Raw genomic sequence first — 26157 nt, 5'->3', positions numbered from 1 at the left:
CCACTGAGACTTTGTCAAGGTGGTATTCTCTCTTACTGCAGTAAGCAACGAATGTGACTTTGTTTTAACAACAGGCTATTTTGGTAGTTTTTCAGGAAGTTGGCAGTCAATACTCCAAATCCCAAGCGATTTACTACTATGGACTATTGCTTCATTGCCTTTCACAGCCAGAGAATGTGAGAGCTAGGTATAGACCTACAAGTGGAATTGCTAGATCACATAGCCACTTTCCATTTAGCTTTTTAAGGAACTTTTTGAGGAAATGCTCCACATTTCTGCTCTGTCATTTAAAGAGATCTCAGGCAATGAAAGCAAGACACTCAGGAATTGAGGGGCTAAAATGGGAATAAAATATCTTCATTGAGGGCAGGGTGATGGGGAAACATCAGTTAGCATGATCAAAGTATTATCTTGCTACAAGGAAAGAAGAAAGTGAGTTACTGTAAGGTGAGATCAGGGAGAGACATGAGTGAGAACTGTCACTATCTTCCCATTTTGACCAGGTTCCTGGCAGTGGTGACTTTGTAACCTCATGTCTCACATTCCATTGGGAGTTCCACTCAGCTGCAATGGATTGGGCCATGCCATCTGCAGGGAGTCTGAGAAAAGCTTAGAGGACAGCAGGACTCTCTCCTCAAGCTCATCTAACTCTCCTATGGTGTTGGTGCCACTTCATTTCCTGTTGGTCTTCACTCTTGCCCCGTCACTCAAGGGGGAATTCTATCTGCTTATCCCTTAATTCATCATTCTTTCCCAAACTTTCCAGAAACATGAGTAGGAAATTTATCAATCAAATAGACTAGGTCAATGAGACACCAAAGGTGTTTAAGTATACAAAGCTTCATAAAACTCTTATGTGTTTATGCAACTAGATTAACTCTCTCAGCCCATTTTGTGTTGCTATATAGGAGTATCCAAAACTGGGTAATTTGTAAAGAAAAAAGGTTTATTTTTCTCAGGATTCTGATGTAAAAGCTCAAGACTGGGCGTCTGGGGAGGGCGTCCGGCTGCCTACACTCATGGCAAAGGTGAAAAGGAGCTGGCATGTGCAGAGATCACACGCAGAGAGAGGAAGCAAAGGGTGGGGAGAGCTGTCAGGCTCTGTGTGACAACCAGTTGTCTCGGGGACTAATAAAGTGGGAACTCACACTCCCCTGAGGGAGGGCATTAGTCCATTCAGCCATCCCATGACCCAAACTTCTCCCACCAGGTGCCACCTCCCACCACCACCACACTGGGAATTAAATTGCAACCTGAGGTTTGGAGAGGACAAACACACACAGTATAGCATTCTTTATTTAAGAGTAGGAACTTAATATGGATGTTATAGACTTCCCAGAAAAACAAAGTTATTAAACAGAGTAAAGAACTATGGAAGATAAAACAATCCATTCCTCTAACACTCCACAAAGATGTCAACATCCTAATTTCAGGAACCTGTAAATATGTTACATTACATGGCAAAAGGGACTTTCCAGATGGAGTAAGATTGCAGACCTTAAAACAGAGAGATCATTTTAGATTATCTGGGTGGGCCCAATGTAGTCACGTGGGCCTTCAAAGTGGAAGAGGAAGACAGAAGAGTCAGTGAAAGAAACGTGTGGACATAAGAGGGGTCAGGAAAGACTGGACGCTCAGAGGAACTTGACCCGCCATTGCTGGCTTTTGGGATAGAGGAAGGTGTCACAGGCCTAGGTGTTAGGGTGGCCTTTAGAAGCTGGGATCCACTCATAGCTGTCAGCAGGGAACCAGGGCCCTCTGTCCCATAACCACAAGGAACTGAATTCTTCCAACAACCTGAATGATCAGGAAATGGATTCTCCCTAGGAGCCTCCAGAAAAAACACAGCCCTGATGACACCTTGATTTTAGCCCAGTGAGACTCATGTTGGACTTCCGACCTCTAGAACTGTGAGATAATAAAGTTGTTTTAAGCCACTACTTCTGTGGTATTTTTTTTTTTTTCACTGCAGCAATAGGAAACTAACACAAGGAACATAATAACCACAGATCTCATTTGCATTCTTACATCAGGGAAGCTATCACAATTCATTCTCAAAGTGTCCTTGAGAGGTAGCTATGTTGCTTGATTTGACCTTATTTTATTTTACTTCATTTTAATTACATAAGAGAACTGTGGTCCAAGGATGTTAAATGATTTCCTTAAGCAACAAGCAGAAAAGGCAGGACTCAAATAGGGGCCTTCAGATGATGCTCAACTTTATATGACTTTCTCCCTGTTGTTTGACACCACTTCAAATCTAATTCATATGTTTTAATTGTAACATAATCAGGTCACTCTAGAATTTTTGGCTTCCCACGGTAAAAGAGTCAAGCAGATGGTATATAAACTCACCCTCTTTCCTTTCATAATTTTTGGTTGGCAACAACTAATGAGAGTCCCTGTTGTGATAGTTGAGCTCTCTAAACTCATCCATCCTATTATATTTCTTTTTTTTTTATCTCTGTGTGAGAATGTGTGTGTGTGTGTGTGTGTGTGTGTGTTTGTGTATCCTGAGCTCAAAATGTAGACAGTAATGAAATGCAACAACTTCCCCATAGAACATGGAGTATATTAATAAACACGAAGTGATTTGCTTGAATGCCTAGAATGCAAACAAGAATTTATGGGGGTTTCGGCTTCTCTAATGCACATGTTTGTAGAACCATATTGATAATTATAAATACTATTAATCTTCCAGACGTTCATAGAAAGAATGTAGTTATACACCATTGATTACTGGAAGAGATGCTGACACAAACAAGGGAAATCTCTGTTTCGTTCATTTCTAGTATGTTTCAGACCACATACAAATATGTTTCCAAACAAAAGCATTTTCTTTACTAAGGCAGTCCTCTCTTTCCAGCTGCATTTATTGACCGGTTAAAGAAAATATTATTACATACTATGGCCATTTTGGGATATTAATACTATTTATATATTATTGTTGATTTTTAGAAACCAATTTCCAGAGACTATAAAAAGTCAAGAATGTGCTCCAACCCAATTAGTGGAAATAAGTTCAAATCTACTCTAAATCTAGATTAGGTGAATGGAATAAAATGTCTGCGTGGCAGTCAGGGAGATTATGTGAGTGAGTAGAGTTAGCTGAGTATAGAGCAGTAGGGAGTGGTGGGGTCTGTGGTAACTTAGAGAGCACACACCCTGTATAAAGTGGAAAGCTGCTTCTTTGATCTAGCCAGCTCTTGCTTCAAGGGAATAGAGGGACATTAGTGCCAGATCTGATCTTTTAAAAAGAAGCCAAAAACGTAGCTATTATTATGGAACTTCCTAATTTTTAAAAATATTGGCAAGTAATGAGTGTTTCAAATACACCTGCTATCTGTATTTAGTTTGGGATCTCTCTTCTCAAGTTGGCTGACAAATGGAGAGAAATACAGACTGTTTTATAAACAGCATTATGCTAGGTGCTGGAGTATAAAGAAAAATATCCAGCTAAGTGCTAGAAGTTGACATTTTGAGCAGTTATAGAGCATAGGATAAACTAAGGATGTGAAATTATTGTTGTGGCTTTTGTGGTTAATACTTATTGAACATGCACTAGATTTATAAATACCTTTTGTAAAATACCACAGATTCAGAGACGCTGACAAATGGAAGTAACTTTTGTCACACTGGAGTCAGGTTAAATGCCGTCTTTTCAGAGGGACCTTTCTGGTCCTGGTTCACAGATCTAGTAGCAGATGCGTCTGATCCTAAATCCTTTCATGTTTTGACTCTTCCTCTAATGTAAGCATTAAAGGGTGTAGGGGCAGTTGGCAGATGCAACCAGCTTCAGAGGTTTGGTTATTAATTCATTTTAAAGTAAAAATAGCCAATGAGTCCTCTACCTGATCCTTCAAGAGCAGTAATTCCACCTCATGCTCTCAAATAGCCACTGACAGATCTTGAGAGATTATACATCAACTGGAACAAAACTAAAACCAATTCTTTTTTTTTTATTTCAAGATATGAGGGTACAAACATTTTGGTTACATTTTATGTCTTTGCCTCACCCAAGTGAGGTTTAGAGGTTTGCCCTTCCCCTCTACAATGCACACGGTGTCCATTAGTTGTGAGTTTACCCCCTCCAACCCCCTAATCCCTGGAGAATATTACCACCATGTGACCACCATAGTTAAAACCAATTCTTATGTTCTTTTTCCTCCTTTCCTTCTGACCTCTCTCACCATTCAAATACAAAAATGGTCTATCTTTGCAATCTGAACAAGCTTACTCAGGGAACGCTTGAGGAACCTATTTGGTAAACCAAGTTCCCAATGGATCCCTGAATCCTACAGATTTGCTGACTGGGATAGAATTCTGGATGAATCTCATCTATCCATCCAACAGGCATTGGGAATGCTATGTCAAAAATGACACAGTCCCTGCCCATAAGTAATTTATGCCATTCAACTGTTTGTTCATCTACCCATCCTTTTAATATATAATGAGCCATTTCTAGATGCTAAGCATTATGCTAGGTGCTGGGATATAAAGTAAAATAATCCAACTAAACACTAGACATTGACATGTTGGGCAGTTACAGATCATGTAATAAACTAAGGATGTGAAATTATTGTTACTGTTGTTACTTTTGTGCCTAACATTTGTTGAACATACACTATGTGCCAGGCATTGTTTTAAGTATGTTACACATATTATGACATTTAATTCTAACAATAACTCGATGAAATAGGTCCTATTGTGATCCTGTTCTACATTTAGTAATGGTGGAACTGAGACTCAGATCCATTTAATCAGTTCAGCTTCGAAGCCTGCAGTTCTAATTACTAACAATAAAGCTATAAATTATAAGAAAAGAGCTATTAATTATGATGGGCAACAAGGTGATTCCACAAAAGAAGCCTTCAAATTGAAGCTGAAGAAGTACTAGATTTTGACAACTTCTATATTTTTCCCTTTGTCAACATCGCTTTGGTGATGGCTATTACATATGTCATTTACTACATTATAAATTATGAGTATGATTATATTTTTAAAACATTTTTACTGTTGCAATTATGAAACAATAGAGTGATTAGCAGTTTTATAGGCAGGTATAAGTAAGTATGGATTTGGGGATATATAATTTTATTAAACAGTGATTTTGGCAATCAACTGTTTTTCTTATGTCTTTAAATGTCTATGCAAGCCAAAATTCTAACCAGTGTGAAAGGTTCAATATTTAGCAAAAATTACAACCTTTGAAATTAATTCTGCTTGTAAAAGGGGGGGGGCTGACATATTTTTTCTTTTCCATCCTAGGCATGCTAAAAAAAAATTATTTTAGTTTATTATGGTGAATGAGATTGCACATAAAGAGTATCTTACCTAAATTGTTTTAATTTATTTTATTGATAACTGAACAATCATTATAAGTGGCTTCCAGTAAGGGTTTCCTAGGGCAAACAATATGACCTAAATATAGTTTCTCTTTCTAAGTTTTGACTTCTCTTCCCTGGAGTTCCTATGAGGTGTGGCTGCCAAGGCTGCAGCCCCTTCCAAAAAGAGTATGTTGGGGTCCTAGAATGGCCAGCAGCATCCAGTGGTTCGTCCTGATTGGACAGGCTTAGTTAGTATGGGTCCGCCCCCCCATCACTACGGCCACAGTATTGGCTTAGACAGAATCATTTGCCTTCCCTGGGAACCATTCAGGGCAAACCACATGGCTGAAAAGGAAAGAGCACCTCTAGATGCTCATCCCAGAGGGAGGAACAGTGGCTGATGGCTGCAGATAATATCATTAAAAAGAGTACATGTTCATATACACAGTTTTATATATTAACAAAAACAACTACAAAAATCCCCAAGTGCCTACTGCGTGAGAGGTGCTGTGTTCGTAGGCATACAAAACAATGACTAAAACATGGATTTTACCTTGAAGGAGCTTTTAGTGTCTAGGTGTGAAGTGTGAGTTCAAAAGGGAAGAAATCACAGCAAAAGCTAATAAGACTCACAAACCTCAGAAGATCACAAAGTTGATTCGTCCTACAGAATGGCGTCCTACGAAGTTTATAAGAACTGGAGCCATCCAGAAAGGGTGAAGGAATAGGCATTCAGTCTTCTATTTAAATGGGTGCAATTCACTGCAGGAAGCTGCCCTTTAAGAATGGCTTCTTCTTTTTTTTTTTTTTTTTTTTTTGGTAAACTTTAATGTTTTCAAGAATTTCAGTTATTTAAAATTAACATTTTTGGTATATCTGAGTTTCCTACTAATTCCAGATAAATGAAAGATGACAAAAAAATCACCATAGTTTCTATTACAAATACTGTAAACAGAGTTTACTTACAACATAAATTTAGAATTTTTTAAGCATCTACATTCCATTTCTTGCCTCTTTTCCAACATATTCTCCTACCCTAATTTTTAAATATTACTGCATTATTCATTCTAAGCTATTTTTTTCTCCAGTCCATCTAGAGAACTACTATTTATCTTTCAAGATGCAGTTCAAATATAAGTTTTTGGTAGCATTCCCTAAACCAGTGCCTATCTGCAGCCCTAAAATTCAGTATGTCTATTACAGAGCCCTCACCCTAGTAAGGGAACTCAGAGTGACTGGATCTGCCCCGCATGTATCCTAGCATCTCCATGAGCCATCATCCCGCCTGACACACTGCAGATGAGCAATGTACATTTGTTGCATTGCCCCTTCTTCTGCTTTCCCCCAGGAAGAGCGTTTCATGAAATCTGTAAATAGAATAGAAACCTAAGACATTAAATTAGGGTTATTTCTGTAGGAGTTACAATTGGGAGAGTAAATGTCTTTGCTAGTTGTGATTCCCTTCCACAGAATTCTCGTTCATGCAGAAATATTGTGGTGGCAAACCATGCAGTCATCTCTTAGGCCACAGAGGAGACAGGGACCCGTGCAACCACGCTGACAGTGAGGGCACTTGAGACGTTTCATAACATACAGCACACTGCTAGGCACCTAAATTCCAGAGGATTGCATATTGAATGGCAGAACAGTCTGACCTACATAGCTGGGATTCTGAGAACCTAAAACTCTGATTTCTTGGCTCAGAAACTTATTCGCAATTACTGACTACAGAGACAGCTCTCCTGAAAATTTCATTTGCTGGAGAAGATGTAACCGGGGATTGAAAGACTACCCCTGAGTCTTTGTAAATAAGGAGAAGTATATTCTTTACTTGAAATGCTTTGCTTTGTTCTGTTGACTAGACAAAAGCAAACCTACAAAACTATTTGCCCACATCCACTGCCGCAGACCTTTTAACTGAATCATAATAATTATAGCAAAAGGAATGTCATGGGCAGGATGATGTTGGACAGGATACTACTCACTGGATGGGACACTATGGCTCTGTGTTTCCAGGTGAAGGGGGGTGGCGCCCGCTGGGTACTGTACTTGTCACCTCCTTTTTCCTTTCCTCCCCCTCCTCCACCCCAGGAACATTATTCAAATTCATTTTAACAATAAAAGGTGTCAACAGGATGGCCTCTTGCAAGACCAGTTATCTCAGTGGCCACACTGGTTGAATTACCCCAGTCTCCCAGGGCTCAGTCATTCATTCCAGCAGGTTACATGTAGCACAAAGTTGAACTTCTGCATTCACCCAATTCAGGGACCCTGTCTGCTTTTCCTAACATACCACTCTCAGCATGATAAAGTAGAATCACAAATGTCCCCACTTAATGCGAAGCCAAGTATATACCCCTGATCTAGCTTCCACAAACCCCCCAAATCCAAAGTATATGGCTGGCGCAACTCTCAGACAAATTAGACCGAATACATACTTTAAACCGCGTGCTATTTGGAGTAATGGGAATGGAACTGCATCATTTTCTATGGGGTTTTTGAGGCCTCAGACCCTCTGCTATTCTCTTTTCTCTCTTCCTAGTGGATTCAAAGGCCATCTATAGGATAACAACTTACACTGTTTTATAACTATAGCTTGGAACTCTTGTCTGAGCTTCAGACTTCCATCATTTCATTTTGGCCCTTGTATATTTTAAGTCTCACATATTTAAGAAGCTCATCCTTAAACTGGGATCCTTGACGTTCCCCTCCCATTCCCAGAAGCCCTCCTCCTCTCCAGTGTGTGTCTCTGTCACCTCACAGCTCTTCACACTAGGTACGGACTCTGTTCATTTGGCTGCATCTCCACTATCACTGCTCTTAATGGGCCTTTCTGCTCCCACTCTTGACTCTCCAATTCATTACCTCCTAGCAGCAAAAGTAATTTTTATCCCTAAATTTGGTACAGTCACTCCCTCACTTCCTTGATTAATATCTCTTAATGGCTTTTAAATTCACTTGGAATAAAATTTAAAAATTTTGTCATGGCGTACAAGGGACTGCATGAATCGCCTCTTACCTACTGACCTACTGCTCTAACATCTCCTCCTGCCCCTCCTCCCTCTCCCTTACTGATTACCCCAACCCCAAGCCACACGTCCAGTCTTCTGACCTTTTCACATTGCTGGCTTCTCATCCAGTAGGCCCACCCTCTCGCCTCCTTTATTCCCTCTCTTACCCGCTGTCTCATCATCCTTTGGCATTTCCCATATCTGTTTACTTGAGTACCCTGTAACTCCATCCTAGACGGTCAATTAGGCAAGAACAGGGACCACCTTTGTTTGATCTCCATTGCTTCTCACAGTGCTTATAACATGATAGGTGTTTTAAAAACAAAATAAAACAACAACAAAAATGTGTCAAATGGCCAATCAAATACAAATCTCATGAAGGATTAAAATACAAGCCAAAGAAAAATAAAATCAGTCTTGATGTTAGTTCTTAAAAATAGTGTGCATAAGAACTCCTGGGTAATAGCTGAAGTTGGTAAATGCCAGTGGGGGATGCTTGTGTCCATGGACAAATGACACACGCCAGAAATTTCACACTGGTGCAGGGGGTTGTGCTAGAGAAGACTGATGAACGAGTTTAATCTACTGGTCTTCAGTAATCCCCAAGCACTTCCCATAGGTGCCACAGACCTTGACTCTCTCCCTGTAGTCCTGGCTCACCTGTCTTGTATCACACAGGCAGCACTCAATAAAAACACACTCGGGGGTGTATCAGCCAGGTCATACTGCTTTGATTCTACTTTTTATCACTACCTTTTGAGCTTTCCTTTTGGGTTTTTGTTTGTTTGTTTGTTTTGCTTTTATTTTCTTTTTTCACTCGTAAGTTTAGTGTGCCTTGGATTCAGAACACTTTTAAGCTTCTTTTTTGGTTTGGCCCTTTGCATTCATTTCAGCCATGGGTGGTAGTTGCTTTCTGGCTCCATTCATTCCTGGATGGCAGATCACAGCCCTGTGGACTCATTTCAGTGTCAGCTCATTTGGATGGTGGACCTCAGGAGAGGGAGAACTTGACAGGTATAAGCAGATCAGGCTGTGGCAATGTGCCGATGAGGTCACTGGCCCACAGTGGCTTCACCCCTCTCTGTATGTGCCATGCTCTCTTCTTAGAAACCATGACATAAACCTATACTGCCCAAGATGTTGATTCTGCATTCTACTCCCAAGAAGTCCTGTTTTCGATAATTCCTGGACTACCTCCTAAGGTACAGATTGACAAAGGCTAATGGCATAATTTCCACCTTTGGAAGAGACAAGAAATTTTCTGGGACAGGAATTGTAACAGTTAATTTTCTGTTCTACTTGACTGGACCATGGGGTCCCCAGATATTTGGTCAAATACTCTGGGTGTGTCTGTGAGGGTGTTTCTGGATGAGATTAACATTTGAATCAGTAGCTAAGTAAAGCAGATGGCCCTCCCCTGTGTGGGTGAGTCTCATCCAATCTTTTCAAGGCCTGAATGGAATAAAAAGGCTGAGTCAGAGAGAGTTTCCCTTTCTTTTTCTCTATTTCTCTGCCTGACTATCTTTAAGCTGGGACACCAGCTAGTGGACTTGGACATAATCTTGTACAAGGAAGTGGCTGCTTACTCAAGGTCACATTTTATAGAAATGACCAGCACTGCAATTATTCACATAGTCTCAGTATAAACCGAAGTGACTCCACCAAAATATATTAAATAAAAAAAAAATGGCCACCAAACAAAGAAGGAAGAAAGGAAGGGAGGAGGAAAAGAAGAAATAAAAGTCTGACCAAGAGGAGGATCTTGATAAAGGGTTAGCTGATGACTTGTTTTTTGAGCCTCAGGTTAAATGAGATAATTCACATAAGGTGGTGAATATAATGCATACAACTCAGTGCACATTTCCTATCATCACCATCTTCATCATCATCACCATCATTGTTATATTATTACTGCATATCAGTTCCTGTTGATGCCCATAACAAGTTGCAGGTCTACTTGTGTACATACCAAAACATACAAACAGATACATTTGTCTCACTGAACAAATTAAAAATCTGTTCATCCATCACACAAGGGAAGAAAGGGGAGAGAACAACTCACATTGAGCTGAAGTTCATCTGTCCACTGTCCAATCAGACGGTAGCCAGGGTTGGTGGTGTTTGTCGTCTGGTACTGAAAGATGTCGTAACGCCCGGGTGCATCCCCGTTCTTGTTGAACATCACTGGAGTGCCAGCGCTACCTGGGGAAGACAAGAAGAAGAAAGATTTCAGAGTTAAATAAGATTCCTTCTATTTCCTGCGGTGGGGATGACAGTCTGCAGACCTGCTGAGGAGCAAGGGAGTTAGTAGATATCCTCATTGTTTACAAGGTTCCCCCAAAGTGGTCCCTGGAATTCATAGCACATTATCAACGTGGCCGTGGATGCTAATTATAGGAGGTGGGAAGAAAACTTGCCTCCTCTTTTGAATAGTTTTGTTATTTCTCAATATTTCTAAAATTTTATTCCAATCTTTTCCCCTTCCTGAGGAATAAAAGCTATATGCATTGTTTTTCAGAGACAGCCTTAAGTTTTACTATGCTGCTGCTAATTATTATCATGATTATTATTATTTTAGTTTCCATCTGACACTAAATTGTGGTCAGTAAAGAACAATTTAAAAAACATAAATAAATTAATTTTTAAAAGGAGAAGATAATTTAAAAAATAAGCAAACAAGCAAAAAAGTTTATTTAAATATGTCCATGTCTACCTATTCCATTTAAAATATTTTTTTGCTAATTATTTATAATTTTCTTTATATGATAATCAGCATAAAATTCTTTGTAATGTTGTTCAATAAATACTGGTTTCTTTCCCAGCCTCTCATTTGGGTTGTCTTATAACATCCACTTTAAAATACAACCAATTATTCTGGCAGAATTAGATAATAAAATTAATTTAAAAATACTAATGCATTCAGTGTATAAGTATATATAGTTGGATGTGTGAAAAACCCTTAATATTAACTGCATGGAACAACCGGCAAATCACATACAAAGAGTGCAAGATACGGGTTTTGGTTAGTTTCAGCAACAGTTACAAAGGGAAAAAAAAAAGTTCACTGACTGCATGCTATTTCTTTCATGATCTCTTGGAAACAGAAAAAAATACCATTGGCATCATGGTATACAGCTGGTATCTGTCTTTAGGTTAATATTGAATCAATATTCCCAGCAGAAAACAATACTCTATTTCCTCTAATGTACAAGGAAATTTGCAGATCATTTACAAGCTGAAACAGAATCACTAAGAACAGCAGTTCATTATACTATTTTTTTGGAAGGGCAGGGGAGTAAGTCTTAGGTAATGAGCATGAAGCGCTTTTGGTAGTTGCCCAGTTACACTGATGGTGGCAGAGCTCTGCATCTGGCTAGAAAAGCCTTCAGCTTCTGTGGCATTTGGGCCAACACGAACATTTGCATTAATGACGTGGAAAAACACGAAAGAACAAACAAGGCATGTGTTGTGATTTGGTTAGGTGAGGTAGGTGAGTTAGGTTCCGTGCAGTCAGGTGTGGCACAGTGAGGGACACTCAGAAACGGTGGGAAGTTCATTATTCACAGATCCCTGAGATAAGAGGACAGCACTCCCCACAGGGATAATGGGAACCGGAGGTGGGAAGCAAGAGAAGGAGGAAGGGGTCTGGGGGCCAAAGCCTTTATTGGGGTTCAGGGAACTATGTAGGTGTGTTTCCTGCGACAGCATTGGATTTGTTCATTTGAAGAGAGCGCGAGGCTAAGGTGGGAACTTGGGGCTTACATTACAGGGCTCACCAGGCTCAAACAAAAAAGAGCAAGGTGGTCACGTGGCTCAGGGTATAGGGCCTTACCTCTGCAACACAGAACCCAGAACTGAGTAGAAACTGCTTCAAAATACGTAGGTTAAGGGTGATGACACAAGGAACAGGCCAAGATGGATGTGGAGGTAGCAGCTATAAGGATGAGAGCTGTGAGAGCATCTTAACTGGGCGGAAGAAAGTACACTTAAAATAGTCAAAAAAAGATGCCAGCACTTGAGGTTGAGAGTGAACCGCACGAACAATTACTCAACCAAAGAATGAAATTAAGGGCCAGGTGCGGTGGCTCACACCTGTAATCCCAGCACTCAGGCAGGCTGAGGCAGGAGGATCCTTTAAGCCCAGGAGTGTGAGGTTGTTGTGAGCTAGCCTGATGCCACGGCACTCTAGCCTGGGTGACAGAGCAAGACTCTGTCTCAAAAAAAAAAAAAAAAAAGAATGAAGTTAAAAATAAGCATTCGGAAAGAGAGACAATGCATTGCATCACAAGAGGTGTGCAAAGTTGCTAGTAATTCTGTGCTGAAGGTTACCCCTGCTGGAAGACGGAGAGCAACATTACCAGATAGGACACACTAACAGCAAAGCGACTGTACACCATCCCATAATTATCAGCAGCAGGATTTTATGACACCATTGTATATTAAAAAATAGAAAAAAAATCAGAGCGTGTGGTAGGCTAAATGATTACATATGTGCATGTTCTAAGCTCCAGAACCCACGAATATTACCTTACATGGCAAAAAGGACTTTGCGGATAGGATTAAGGATCGTGATGAGGACGATCATGCTGGATATCTGGGTGGGCCCCATGCAGCCACAGTGGTTTTCATAACAGAGAAGTGGGATTGTCAGAGGAGGAAGGAGGAGATGAGAGGATGAAAACAAGCAGTTGAAATGATGCAGGAAGGAGTTATAAGCCCAGGTGGTCTCCAGGCTTAGCAAAGGCAAGGAAGTGGATTTCTGCCTAGATCCTGCAGAAGTGACCAGCTCTGCCATCACCTTAATTAAAGCCCAGTGAAACCCGTGTTGGACATCCGGTCTACAGAACTGTACAATAACGAATTTCTTTTGTTCAAGCTACTAAGTTTGTGGTAGTTTTTATGATGGTTATAGGAAACTAATACAGAGCCGGAGGACACAGAACATCAATCTCCCTAATTTCACAGGTCAGGAGTTTACTTAAGTCCAATAGAGGAAGGCACTAGCCCCAGTCACTCAGCCAATGAAACTAGCATAGTACTTAGCAACCGGCTTCACAATCCCCTAGAATGGGTTTAAATTCCAGGTCCATCACTTAATACATGTGTGACCTTAACAAGTTATTCAGTCTTACTCCACTTCTGATTGTCACTAATAACAATACCTTTCTCATAGGGTCAGAGTGAGAATTGAATGTAACAATGTATATGAAGTACTTAGTTTCATGCCTTTTACATAATAAATGCTCAATAGATGGTAACGATTTTTTATAGTTTATATCTTTGTTTTCTTTGCTAATATCTCAAGACCAGGCAGAACATATGCCTTCAGTTATCAAGACCAATGTCATTTCCAGTGCATCAAAGTTCCTCTCCTAACTGGTATCTAATTTAAATTTCTCTATTGCTAAAAACATTTTTTTTTCCCAAACAGCAAGCTAGATCTCACTCTGAGAGTTAACACTGGTCTCCTATAAGCCACATGACTATTGCTTTGGTCCCACCGACCTAAGTCAATGGCTGGATCTGTGTATAGCCGAAGGCACCATTCCGATTCCTTTTTTCTATGTTTTCCCTTCATATTACCCCCACAGCCCACAAAGGCACCCCTTTCATCATAATGGGGATCTCTTAAGCCCTCGGTATGTAAGAATCAACACAACCTTTTCCAGCATAGGGAGAAAACAACAACAACAAAAAACCAACATCAATAACAACAAAAGATTTTTAATATTGGCGTTCTGCATTCCACAGGCCTTCAAAGTACATAAGGAAAAGAAACAAAATCTAGATTTCACATGCAATTAGCAAGGAAGTAAGAATCCTGTCATTTTGCAGGAAGATATTAATATTCAGATACTCATCTTTCTTCTCTTTCACATTGGACACTAGGATTCATATTGTGCTTTTCTATAATTCTACAGCTTCTATTCATTAAATAATATGACTTCAGCTTTTCATAGTCTTTGCGAGGAGAGAGGAGGAATATCGGAGGCCTGGGCATCCGGAGGATCTCAAGTGCACCAGCTAAATACTCATCAGGACGGGCCACATTGCCTGATCTTTCTCCCGTCTTGCAATCTTTGTTAGGAGAAATGATTCTTGTTCTGCTCTTTCTGTTCTCATCAGAGCTCATGTTTAAAAAAAATAATTAAGGCAGAAGAGCTGACTACTTTATCTAAATGATGACCTGTAATAGCATAGTGTGTGGCTTTGACTTTTTTGATGGATTCTATTAATATAATGCAACTGGCTTATTATTTCTAGGTTTTTATCCCCACAACTCCTTTTTAACAGCATCCCTGAACATCTTAAAAGAGAAAAAGAGGCATTGTGTTCAATGAGCTGTGTATTTTTAAAAAATCAAAGATGTCCAGAGATGAGAAAGAAGTTATCAAAGGGGAGTGATCACCCATAGAGATACCTGCAAGGTAGCAGGGCCAGAATGCAGGTATACTAAGGCAAAGGAAATAGGGCCATTTGACAGGATGGGAAACAGGACAGATGCCAGAAGGTACTTAAGCCTGCAAGCTCCTCTACCAGTTGAGAGTATCTGAATGGCACTCCTTTCTTCCCAAACAGAGAAGGATTGGGGATTCTGATTTCCCAGATGACAAAACAGTCCTCTGCATCAAAGTATTTACCTGACAGGTTTTCTGTTCTCATTTTACCGCCCCATGCACAGATTCCAGACATGCTGCATTGATTTGTGTTCCTGTGATCTCTTTCTGCTCAACAAACCACCTTGAATTTTAGTGTCCAAAACAATGACCACATGTATATCACAGTCTGTTCAGGGTTGGTGCAGAAAGCGGCACTCCAGTCCCCCCATGTCACCTGGGGCAGCTTGATGCTCACACATCTGACAGTTGATGCTGGCTGTCAAGTGGGACCTCAGCTGGGATTGTGGCAAGAACATATGGCCACGTGTGGCCTCTCAGTGTGGCATCTTGACTTCCTCACAGCATGGTAGCTGTGTTCATGGTACAAACATCCAAAGAGAACCAGGCAGAAGCCATTTCAGATTTCAAGGGAGGAAGCATAGATCTCACCTCTTGATGAAGGAAAGCTAACATCATGTTGCAAGAAGAGCACATGAGATGTGCCATCCTTACAAAATATACCCAAATTGGGGTACGATTTGTATTCTGGAAACTAGTAAACACTCCCCACTAGCCACCTGGCTATTGTCCCTAATAGAACCCATCATAATCATTTGCCTAATTTTTCTCTTTACTTCCTGTCTCTTATAGTTCCTCCAATGCCACATGCAGGAACTCTCTTGGGTCGTAGTAACCAGCTACTGTTACACCCCTACTCCTCCCTACCAAACTCCCCTCCGCCTAACCATCCCAGGCTTACCCCTTAACTATGACCCCATTCAGCAGGAAGTAGCCTGAAGATTTGGCATCCTCTATCACCAAAAAGGCTGGAATGTAATGTTGGTGGAGGCCGTGTAGCCTCCTCCTCTGCCACAAACCCCTCTGCCTTAAGCAGTGAGTCAGCTCCACTTTTCTGCTTGAACAAACACCTGCCCCAGCCACATCCTGTGACTGGCAGCACACCCAGCCCCCCACGCTGTCTACCCGACCCTGGAGACATCTTGCTTACTGAGAACTTGATAATCCACTTGAACAGCACCTAAAAAGCAAGCCACCCTCCACTTATGCCCCTCACTGCATATAAATACCCTTGTCTCAGTCCCAGACAACTGCGACTTTCCGAGCCTCTTTGCCCAGGTCTCTCCCTTGGGACCCATTACCCTCACCGTGGAGTGCTCCAGTAAAGCCTCTTTGCTTAACCCTTTCAACTCTGCTCGTCTTTCTTTCTCTGGTGCTGACCATTCAAAAACCTTACACTAGGTACAGACGTACTTCACATGAAATCCTTCATTATACAGCAATTCTTTAAGGTTTTATATCTGAGACACCTACTTTGTTAAATTTACATTTGCAAGTATTTCCATCTGGTCACATGGGCCAACACAGAGATAACTAATACAAGTTTAGGCTCAGGACTTTGCATTCATTTGGGATGTAGGAAAAAAAGGTTAGAAGTGATAAAGACTAAAGTAGCCTGCATAATAGGAGGTTAAGTACTTGGAGAGGCTGTAGCAATACTTTTAGGACACTCTATTATCATTTTCTAAATTGGTGCTTTGGTAAATGTGAAGGTCAGAGTTATTAAGTTGTACACTGCTGGTCTGGAAAAAAATTCCTGAAGGTACAGCAAATTTTGTACTAATGTAACAGAGAAGTACAATCTCAAGCTTGAGATAAAAAATAAATAAATAAAAATCTTCCTAACGCATGCAAAAAAAAAAAAAAAAAAAAAAAAAAAGACTAAACCCTTCACAGTGAACTAGAAAGAGAATTGAATTCTAGACCTACATCTATTTCTATCACTTGTTAGTTTAAAGTCTTGGACAAATATTTTTTCCTCTCTAGGATTTGATATCTTCATCTAAAAATCAGGAAATTGAATGAGTAAAACATGTTGAGTTTTTTTTTTGCACTCTAACAGTTAGTTGCTCACTCAAAGTGACATGGGATCCACAGCTTAAACTGAGCACAGCTTCTTTGCTTTACAAAACCTTTGAGCCCCACCATCAATGACTGTTGCAACACCCAAGAAGCAGAAGTCTCCCGGATGTCCATATGGAAAATAAAAGATGTCCTCAGAGAAAGAAGATTATGTTGACTACAGAGTCTGATTATAATGATGACAAAAAGAGAGAAAAAAACTTGGCCTTGCCTCTGAACTCCCACAGAACCTCAGACCTAAGGTGGGTCCGCAAGAATGGTGCAGTGAACCCCTCATGGATATTTAAGAATTACAATCCCCTGTGGTACCAGAATTAAAACTAATAATGGGATATATTAGGATATATTAGAATAATGGGATCTCTTCCAAGTTGGTTCCTGTGCCCTTTCAACATGACCCCCTCAGTTTTTGAAAACTTCCTTCCTTTACGGCATAGCCTGTCTCAGGCTTATCTTGGGCTTTTGCTACGCTGGCCTTGGATCCAACCATCTCTTTAGGGATCTCTGGTTCTTTTTATTGAAGAATGGTATTTGTAAATAAGATCTGGACACCAGATGTGCTCATTTCCACTGGGGTGCCATTGCTCCCAGGCCCTCTCAGGAAACAGAGCTAGGTAACATAGGTATGTACACATACACCTGCACGTCTATATCTACCCATTTGCATATACATTAAAAGCCAGGAGTTCATGCTGATATCTTCTATTCTAATCCAACACAACAAGGTTCATTCTAGCTTCCTCTTATCCCTTACTAGTAGTTTTCATCTCTGACAATGAAAAACCTGGCTCTCATTATCCAAAATACAATTAATTATCTTCTGAGTCCTATTATGTATATAAAATAGCTTCAGAACTATGAAAAATCCCACAAATTTATTAGCTGTTGTACCATATCTTGTGTATAGTTATTTTTGTCTTCCTCCTTATATAGTCAAATATTATTTTTCAAAATTACTTGCATTCATTATTTTCTTCCTCACCCTGATCACTGTGGTTATGTTATTTATTTCTAATACAGTTAAGATTATTTGTTACTGTCTATACTGAATTTTCTGCTACATATTAAGACTCATTTAAACTATTTAGTTTTTGGTATGGGAAGCATTAAAATGTCATAAGAGTCAAGTCTATAAAAAAAGTTACTTTCAGAGAAATGGTGTTTCCCTCTCATTCCTTCTACCTTATTTACCCATTTTTTTCATCTCTCTCTACCCATCTCTTTTAGGTAACATACTAATTTATGACAGAGTTTTGCACTTCCAAAAATAAGTTTGTAACCTGAGATGTGGTTGGTGTGGCAAGTCACAACCACTACTTCCACGAACTTGGGTACCTACAGCAAATGCTCCCTCCCCTTTCTCTTCTTCCCTCTCTCACACTCACTTACATTCACCAAGGAAGAGTTTGGCTTTGTGCAAAAACCTTTCTATGTCAAGAAAAAGAGACCAAACCATTACCCCCCAAAATATCTTCATTCATTCATTCACCCACTCATTCACTTATTCATGCATTGGTTCAAATTGAAGCTATATAACCAAGCAAGTTGTGAGCCATTTTCGAGAGTCAACAGCAATGCAACTCTGTAACTTATGAAACACAGAATGCCAACACTTAGGATTCCAAAAATGATAGATTTTTGGACACTCACCATTGAAATTAACATTGCGGATATACTTCAACAACTTCTTGCCTCCGGCTTGCTCCATCTCTGGGCAGACACCCCGGTAGTCAGCACAAAGATCCTTGTTCATGTGATGTAGGGCGTGAGCCATAGCATAGACAGCGTCAATCACAAACTGAACTTTACCCTCCTGCTCATAGTTGGAATCTTTTCCAATTCTCTCCTGTCCTGCACATTAAAACAAGAAACATACAAAAAATGGTGTTGAGTAGAATGTCTAAATTTGCATTTATTTTCAGCTATGTTTAAAGAAAACAATGCTTTGAAGACTATACTATGGCAAGCCACATCGGGCTAACATGATAGGCTGTCTTCACAGTTTTTGGCACTTTACTTTGGAGCATGGTACACTAACCTTTCTGATGTATTAGATCAACTTAAGAAGCAGGAATTTAAAGAATCACAATGATAGATGTTGTAATAAGCCAACACACTATTCAAAATATAATCCCATAGAATCAAAGGATCTTTGGGATTAGATGCTGGGTTGCCACATCCAAATCTCCAAAGCTTGCTTACTCTAGAAAGGCCAAAAGAAATGATAAAAAAATAAATAAAACCTAAATTCTACACCTGATATTGTTATTTTCTGCATGTCTACTCTACCTTCTGTGTTGCCTGTCTAAATTGTTGGAATTACTGGAAATTCAAATGCTTCAGCTAGAAACCCTGGTGTCATTTTTCATTCTTTTTCTCACTCCTCGCTCTCACATGCATAAGTCTAAATAATAGCAAAGTTCTATCAATTCTACCTGTGAAGCACTGAACAGTTTCAAACACTCTACCCATGGCCTATTTATGCCTTCCTCATCTCCATCGGGGTGCAATGCTCCCTGTCTCCCTCTGTCCATTCATTCTTCCATGTTCATCTTTGCAAATATGGAGCCCATCACCCCACCCCCATGCTCAGAGCCTTCAATGGATCTCCAGTGTCTACACAACAAAATCCAGTGGGTGCTCGTCCTTTTGCCCCTATCTGTCTAATAGAGATAACAAATGATGCTAATTAAGTGCCCACACTGAGTTGGAAGCTTTGGATACAGAATTTTTATGTCATCCTCACTTCGTGAGTGAAATATTTCTATCCTCATCAGACTGATGGAGATGCTGAGCCTTACAGAGATTAAATTGCATTCCCAAGATCATTTACAGGCAGAGCAATGATGACAGCTCAGGCTTGGCAGACGCCAAACCCACATTCTTCTCATGACATTGGGCCTGCCCACCCTTCTACATGGTTTTTCTGTTTCTCTTCTATTGTGTTTGTTATGCTGTCTTTGCCTGCACTGTTTACTTTGCCAGGGTTGTCCTTCTCCTTTGCTTTTACCCAGCACAACTTAATTCTCATTTGAGGGCACAACCCAGAGTTTTCCTACACTGAGTCCCTCGGTCACAATTAAACATTTTCATAAAACATTTCAAACCTCCATGACAGCATGGAAGACAGCACTATATTTTAATGCTCTACCAGTAGGTGTCCCAGACAATTTTCTTTCTTTCTTTTTGCCCTTAGATCCCCAGCACTGAACACAGCGTTTGGTATCTAGTAGTTATTAAACAACATTTGTTGTATTAAATTATGCATTCACCAAGCACTCGATGCCAGCAGCTCTCTCCAGACCTCTTGTCCCTCTATGAAGAATAATTATCCACAGATTGCATTTCACTTTCACAGAAATATCTTCCAAATTGTTTTATATGGCACATTTGTGTAGTGAAGAAACAACAGGAATTCTACAATTCCATCCCCTTCTGCAAAATACGCAAAGGGTTCTTGAGAGCCACAGTGTTACGAAGTTTTAGGTTTTTTATTGAGGGATGTTTTTAGAGCATCCAACATTATAACATAAAATATAATCTCCAAGAGGGAAATTTGGAATTTCCCAAATCTACCTGAATTTTTATTTTCCCTCTTCAGAGTACACATTAATGTCTCACATGCCAGAGACTTCCGTGTTTTATATGTATCTCATTTAAATACCAATCAACCTTATGCTCACTGCTTGTCACTGTATCTAAAGTTTTTCAGTGTGTGTAGAGTAGAAACTTTTATTTAATTCAATCCTTTGTACTGAGAATTTTTTTAAAGAAAATTTCATTATGAATGTATATTGCTACTTTCCATTCAAATTCAGGACTACGGGGGTTTTTACTTAACTTTGACTCTCTTAATATCTCTACCTCCTTTCGCTCATGAGGAAAATACTGGTTCTTAATGATACATTGTAATTATTCATTTTATCACATAATATACAGAAAACATTCTTAAAATAACAATCATGTCTAACAAATAGTCTAAAAAGCATAGAACAGCCGTGTGCATTGCATATGTGTGTTTTTCAATTTTTGCCGGGGTATTTTGGGGATATATTTTGAGAACTGGCAATGCTTTGTTAAAGGGCAAATTCCCCTCTAAAGGAGTTGCACCATTTTGCTGTCCCACCAGCAGTGGATGAGGATGTTTGTTTCCCTACAACTGCACCAAGAGAGTATGTTGTCAACCTTGAATTTGCATCAATCAGATGGATGAGAAATGCTATTCTGGTATGGTGTATATTTGTTCACATTTTTCTTATTATGGGGGAAATTTAACTTCTTTGCATATGAGAAGATGTAACTTATTTTTCTTTTTCTGTAAACTGTTCATGATCTAGCCAATTTTTATAAAAAGCTATTGGTCATTTCCTTTTCCATTTTAAATGCTCTTTGTCAGTTAGATATATTAACTCTATAAGAACAAGTTGCAAATATTTTTCCCAGTTTGTCATTATTCTTTTACTATCTTTAGGTATTTGTTCCAAATAAAATTTTATTCATTTATTGTTTATAACAAAATTTATTGATCTCTTCTTTATTACTTCTGGATTTTGAATCATGGTTAGAAAAATGTTTTTCTACTTTTGGGATAAAGAAGATTCCATCCAAGTTTTCTTCTAGTACTGTGTAATCTTATTTTTTAAAGTTAAATATTTGATCCACTTGAAATATATTTTGATGTGCAGTATGAGGAATGAACCCAAATTTTGTCTTTTTTCATATAGTGATCCAGTTGTCTTATTATAATATGTAACAATTCATCCTTTCTCAGTGACTTGAGGTGCTGCCTTTTACTATATACTAAATATCCACATGTAATTGGGTCTACTTCAGGATTTTAAAATTCTATGATTGATTCTATTCATGCATCAACATCAGTTTCAGGTATAAAGGCTTTGTAGCATATTTTAACAACTGGGAGAGTTAGTCCCTCTCTTGACATAATTGTTGATCTTTTTTTAGATTTTCTTGGTTAATTTTATTTTCTTAAATGAACCTATCTTATTAACCATTACATATCTCCAGAAAAAGCTAAACAAACAACACTTGATGGGCTATTTGTTGGGTTTCTGTTGCATTTAAAGGTAAACTTAACTAGAACAGAAATCTTGATTAGGTTGGGTCTTCCTGTCTGTGTCTTTTCATTTGCTCAGGTCTACTTTTGCTTCCTCTAAAAGTGTTTAAGGTTTTTCTCATACAGGTTTTGAGTGTTTTTTTTGCAAAGTGAGCCAAGGTATTTTATTTATTTTTGCTATTATTAATATAAACATCGTGCTCTTTTTCATGCTTCTTCTCACTGGTTTTTGGTTGTGTACATAAAAGCTATTCTTTGTCATGTTGTGGCTGCTTTATTATTTTCCAACTTTCTATTATGAAAAATTTTAAACATAAAGCAAGGTTAAAAGAACTTTACAGTGAACCCAACAACTAGATTCTAACATTATCATTTTACTATATTTATTTTATAAGGCTGTTCATTTTTAATGCTAATTTTATAACCTGCTTCTTTATAAATGTCCTTACTTTTTATAGTACTTAGAAAAGGCAATCTTGGAGGCATTATGACTATTATAAAATATATACTATGAAATACATTCAGACTAATAATTCAGGAGAGCAGTTTCGAGACTGCATTAATAGAGACAATCATCCTGGAAAGAATGCCTTGAAAAATAATTGCGCTATTTTATTTTATTTATTTATTTTTGAGACAGAGTCTCACTCTCTTGCCCGGACTGGAGTGCAGTGGCATGATTATAGCTCACTGCAGCTTCCCGACTCCTGGGCTCAAGCAATCCTTCTGTCTCAACCTCCCAAGTTGCTGAGACTACAGGCATGCACCACCACGCCTGGCTCATTTTTTAATTTTTTGCAGAAATGGGGGTCACGCTCTGCTGCTCAGGCTGGTCTCAAACTCCTGGCCTCAAGTGATCCTCCCACCTTAGTCTCCCAAAGTGCTAGGGTTATAGGCATGAGCTACTGTGCCTAGCCCATTGCATTATTTTAAATAAGGAAATATATGATTTGTGAAACACTGTTGGCTTTTCTCCCTCTCTTGGAGAGTCAACAGGTATGTTCATATATCAAAGGTTCTGAGAAGACTTATGAGTTAAATTTGTCTTTGGTGCTAATAGGACTTGAAAATATAGCCTTTTATTAAGAAAATCGGAAGTGGCAAGTTCATTACAAAAGAAAAAAAAAACACTTAAATTTTATTTTCCCTAGTGAGGCAGACACAATTATTTGCCATCTTCAGAGTATTTGGCCATTTATCTACCACTCTCACTCCTCTTCCCCCAACTGAAATCTCATTCTGTTTAGATATTGGCAGCCACCAATGGGAGTGAGGATTTCCGGGCCTTTCATGAGCCTCACTGAGTCAATCCTGATTTGTCTGAGCCAATCCAATTTCATCTGCAAGGACTGATTTAGGAACAGGCATGGGATACAATTCTAGCCAAAGAGATGTAAGTGAAGAATTTGCTGGGCAACGTCTGAGAAATTGTATTTGCTCTTACAAAGAGATTAGTCGATTGTATCAAAAGTCCCTCCACTCCCCCTACACACACCCTGAAATTACTCTAGTCATTTTGTAGTCCCCAAGGAAATCACACAGCATAAGGATAGCAATAGAACAAACATGTGGTGGGGACATGAAAATGCAACTCCAGCTGAGAGTTAGCCAAGCCTGAAATCACCCTACGTTTGTTTTTTCCATGTAACATATTAAATGGGTTAGTCACTTACTAAAAATTGATACTCAATATTTTCCTGGTTTATTTAACCAGAAAATACACTTCTTAATCATGTAACCTTTACAGCATTCTAAGGGCCTAGCATTAAACACACACACATTCTCTCGCTCAGACTGAAATGCAGTGTTAAGCAATATTTTCAACAACATAGCTTAGCTTGAAATAGATTTTTTTTTTTTTTTTTTTTTTTTGAGACAGAGTGTCGCTTTGTTGCCCGGGCTAGAGTGAGTGCCGTGGCATCAGCCTAGCTCACAGCAACCTCAGACTCCTGGGCTTAAGCAATCCCACTGCCTCAGCCTCCCGAGTAGCTGGGACTACAGGCATGCACCACCACGCCCAGCTAATTTTTTCTATATATATTTTAGTTGGCCAGACAATTTCTTTCTATTTTTAGTAGAGACGGGGTCTCCCTCTTGCTCAGGCTGGTCTCGAACTCCTGACCTTGAGCGATCCACCTGCCTCGGCCTCCCAGAGTGCTAGGATTACAGGCGTGAGCCACCATGCCCGGCCGTTTGAAATAGGTTTTTAAAAAACATTTTCAAGTAATTCCCAGTTACCAGCTCATTCTTTCAATCTTTTTGATTTAATGAGATGCTATTATATTCGTAACATGGATGAAGTTCATGCTTTTTACCGTGTTTCCCAAGAAAGAGTCTGAGGTGTAGATAAAATAAGAACTCTGAAGTAGTGTCTTTTATTTCTCCGGCATGCAAAGAAGCTTCCCTTTTCAAGTCTCCTGATTTTCTGCTCCACTGTTACTTTTACCCCAAGAGTCCAGGATTTATCTTTAAAAGGCACATTCTTTTAACCTTCTGTGGAATAAACTGTCAGTTGCACTACACGAGAATCATCCACAAACTCTTTCTCTAGCAGAATTTCTAATGTTCATGCTGCCAGAGGGGGGATCTTTTCTTTGAAATACCTGTTTAATTTGCCCATTTTAATCTACTGTTTTCTTGGACTATAAACCTTACTGAAAATGTATAAGCAAATTATTAGGACAAAAAAAGATCTGGAAAATGAAAGAAATTATGGATTTTATATTATTACTATAAGCAATCCTGTTTCAATGAGGAAACCAAAAAAAACACCTGTGGTGGGGGTAAGGAATAAAACCCCACATCAATGATGTTTGCTAACACAGACTGAAACAACAGTTACCAGAAAGGTCCAGAGGATTTGGACAATTGGCCTGATGCTCATTCTATGTTTTTAAGGGAGTGAATAACTAAAATTTTTATTTTAAATATTAATTTTAATGATTTAACTTTAGTGATTTGCTTTGGAAAGTTCTCTCTGAAGCTATACATGCTTGTGCAGATGGTGCTTTTAAACCTTACAGTACATAAATTTATTTTACGGACTTGAAAGCCTCAAACTTAAATTTCTTGAGGTTGAAGTCCTGAGTAGTACTGTGTATAATTAACTTCAATATTCATGTTTGGATGTACTGTAAATGATAAATACTTTAATAATAAAGGAAATCAATAATAAACTAAATCAATATTCTATAGAAGCTTTGAAAAGAGAATCAGGATGTGTTTTGCTTTTGACAAAACTGCTATATCTTGGCTAAAGAGGATGCAGGAGCAGCCGGGTAGACATCCTGGAGTGTTAGAAAATGTTACAGGATTCTAAAAATGCTATGGTGACCCAGTAAGCCTTATTAAGTTGTTACAGTCCCTTCTATAATTTAAAGATAAATAAACAAATAACCCTGTTGACTGGGTATTTTTCCCCTCATAGGGATGCATTTCTCTTTATAAGGTGAATATTAATGGAAAATAAGATTCTGTGTTTATAGAAGTTTACTTCAGTGCTGTTTTTTATAATGACCACATTTAGAGGCTCCCAGAATAAAAACTCATGGCCTTGTAAAAATTATCAATAGAAGGGAAATCAGAAGGTCTGGATTGAGCCAAAAAGTCTGCAATGTTGCTGTGCCTCTATTTGTAGGTGAAGATAAGTGAGAATTGAATGGGGTGAGTGACTCCTCAAGAGAATGATGGGTTCACAGTGGGTCCTAGCACCACCGGCAGCATGTGTTTATTGCAGACTTTCTGTGCACCCCATGGAAGTACTTTTCATGGTTTGACATTTAATCCTCACAGCACCCTCTTGGGGTAGGCGCTATTATTTTCTCCATTTGTCCTCCATTTCCTGCCTGTTTCCTACCTCATTGCACATTACAAACAATGAGCCAAATGGTTCCTTCCCTATCCACACAAGGAAAAGCGATGAACGTGTTTTTTTTTCCCCCTTTTTTTTTTTTTTTTTTTTGAGACAGAGTCTCACTCTGTTGCCCAGGCTAGAGTGCCGTGGCATCAGCCTAGCTCACAGCAACCTCAAACTCCTGAGCTCAAGGGATCCTCCTGTCTCAGCCTCCCGAGTAGTTGGGACTACAGGCATGCACCACCATGCCCGGCTAATTTTTTCTATATATATTTTTAGCTGTCCATATAATTTCTTTCTATTTTTAGTAGAGATGGGGTCTCGCTCTTGCTCAGGCTGGTCTCGAACTCCT

The 26157-nt window shown here is 39.2% G+C and overlaps 1 protein-coding gene across 2 annotated transcripts in view; it reads right to left on the bottom strand.

Moving 5' to 3' along the window:
* GRM7 (glutamate metabotropic receptor 7) overlaps positions 1-26157 on the bottom strand; it is an 856215-nt gene that overhangs the window by 252584 nt on the left and 577474 nt on the right. For both annotated transcript variants that reach the window (XM_069473843.1, XM_069473844.1), the window contains exons 6-7: positions 18529-18729; positions 10401-10540 (exon numbers count right to left, since the gene is read on the bottom strand). In XM_069473843.1, the coding sequence (XP_069329944.1) occupies positions 10401-10540; positions 18529-18729 (341 nt within the window). The remainder of the gene's footprint in view (positions 1-10400; positions 10541-18528; positions 18730-26157) is intronic.

The sequence above is a fragment of the Eulemur rufifrons genome, chromosome 7 (genome assembly GCF_041146395.1).
Source record: "Eulemur rufifrons isolate Redbay chromosome 7, OSU_ERuf_1, whole genome shotgun sequence".
In the NCBI taxonomy this organism is placed as follows: Eukaryota; Metazoa; Chordata; class Mammalia; order Primates; family Lemuridae; genus Eulemur; species Eulemur rufifrons.
This window is presented reverse-complemented; position numbering and strand designations above follow the sequence as displayed.